The 1,555-nt window shown below is 51.6% G+C and overlaps 1 protein-coding gene across 1 annotated transcript; it reads right to left on the bottom strand.

Moving 5' to 3' along the window:
* Nucleotides 1-207: 207 nt before the first annotated feature.
* On the bottom strand, nucleotides 208-1,162 carry LOC123439835. The gene is made up of 2 exons (XM_045116488.1): nucleotides 750-1,162; nucleotides 208-641 (listed from the first exon to the last, which is right to left on the bottom strand). The coding sequence occupies exons 1-2, from the start codon at nucleotides 813-815 to the stop codon at nucleotides 333-335; spliced, it is 375 nt and encodes a 124-aa protein (XP_044972423.1). The 5' UTR covers nucleotides 816-1,162; the 3' UTR covers nucleotides 208-332.
* Nucleotides 1,163-1,555: the final 393 nt, after the last annotated feature.

The following is a 1,555-nucleotide window of genomic DNA, read 5'->3' as shown; positions in this document are numbered from 1 at the left end:
TATGACCACGGGAGCGACACGCTCCCGTCAATATTTCTTATTTATTTGATCTCACGGTCTTTAGAGGGGGGGGCTTGCAAGTATATACTCCCTCCGTTCCTAAATATAAGACCTTTTAGAGATTACATTATGGACAACATACGGATGTATATGAACATATTTTAAAGCATAGGTTCATTCATTTTGCTTCGTATGTAGTCCATAATAGAATTTCTAAAAGGTCTTATATTTAGAAACGGAGGAAGTATATAACAGGTAGGCTAGTAGCACCGGACCGACCAGCAAGTCAATATTAATCCTAGTATTTGGTAACATATTCCAATCCTAGTGTGCTAAGTTGATTGTTGAGTATACGCCGTCGTATTTAACTCCAACATCGCGGCAGTCCAGGGCGAGGCGCACGGTTGACGCGGAGCCATTGTCCTCTTCTGCTCGATGCAGATGCTGGAACCGGGCACGACGGCTCTGGGGGCCCTGGCGGCGAGGTCCGACGGGTCCACACGGGCATGGGCGAGGTTGAGGGAGGCGGACCCGGGGCGTCTGCTCCATTCCCGATGGTGGGGTTCATCGAGATCGACCACGGCAACGACGGCGCGGAGCTCCATCGGGCTGGCCATGACAGAGAGCTGCGGCGCGGTTCTCTGCATCACGGGAACAAGGAGAGGGAGATGTGAGGCGGGGGAGGGAGACGAGCAGAGGAACAGGAAAAGTAGCAGGGGCGATGCTAATCTGCTGGATGCGTCGGCGACCTGTACGGTGACGGAGCCGGAGAGGCTGGGGGTGTCCGCCTGGCGAAGAAGCACGGGAGGGGCCATGCGGACAGAGACGCACGGGCTCGGACGACCTCACTGAGTTGGTGGCGGCAGGGCTATGCGATGGTGGCGGAGCTCCTCTAGCAGAACGCCAACGAGGTTCCCGTACGCATGCTCACGCATGGAATCGAGCAAAGCTGCTCTGTTCTACGGGTTTGGCCGCCTGGATGGATGTGGATCAAGGGGAGGCCTCGGGATTGGTCCGATGTGGAGTTTGAGAGAGAGAGAGCGTGTGGGAGCTGATGGTTGGAGCCAGAGGCGATCCGTGGAAGAAGGTGAGAGGCTACCGGCGGTGGGGACGAGACAAGGTGGAGGATTTTTAGGGATTAGGTTTAGGTTGTCTAAAATGATCTAGGAGTGTTTATATATAGGGATGAAATTATAGTGGAATGGATTGCGTCCATTCGATGACGATCCGATGGCCACGAACAGAGGTGGGTTTAGATGAAGAGGCATTGGGCTAAGATGAGGGAGAGGTTTGCGGCCCGACACAAGTTTTAAAACGAAAACGTCCAACAAATTGATCGACTATAGCGTCGCTATAGGTTTAACGGTTCGGGTATCAAACGACATCCGAATGCGAAGAAATTTGGCAAGCAGTCTATCTACAATAGAACATGACCGCACGTCAACTTTCAACCCATTCTGACAATGTTTTATATGCACTTTAAAAATAATATTTTAATGATGTCGTGGGTGCATGTGTGTGGTTGGTCTTGAAATGAACAACGATGACAATTGGG

This window comes from Hordeum vulgare, chromosome 3H, assembly GCF_904849725.1.
Source record: "Hordeum vulgare subsp. vulgare chromosome 3H, MorexV3_pseudomolecules_assembly, whole genome shotgun sequence".
In the NCBI taxonomy this organism is placed as follows: Eukaryota; Viridiplantae; Streptophyta; class Magnoliopsida; order Poales; family Poaceae; genus Hordeum; species Hordeum vulgare.
Note: the sequence above shows the minus strand (reverse complement) of the source record. Positions and strands in the feature narration are given on the sequence as shown.

Coding starts and splice junctions, on each gene's coding strand:
- LOC123439835 (XM_045116488.1), bottom strand. CDS start 815: ATGGCCCCTCCCGTGCTTCTTCGCCAGGCGGACACCCCCAGCCTCTCC. Junction 642..749: donor CCGGCTCCGTCACCGTACAG/GTCGCCGACGCA, acceptor CCCGTGATGCAG/AGAACCGCGCCGCAGCTCTC.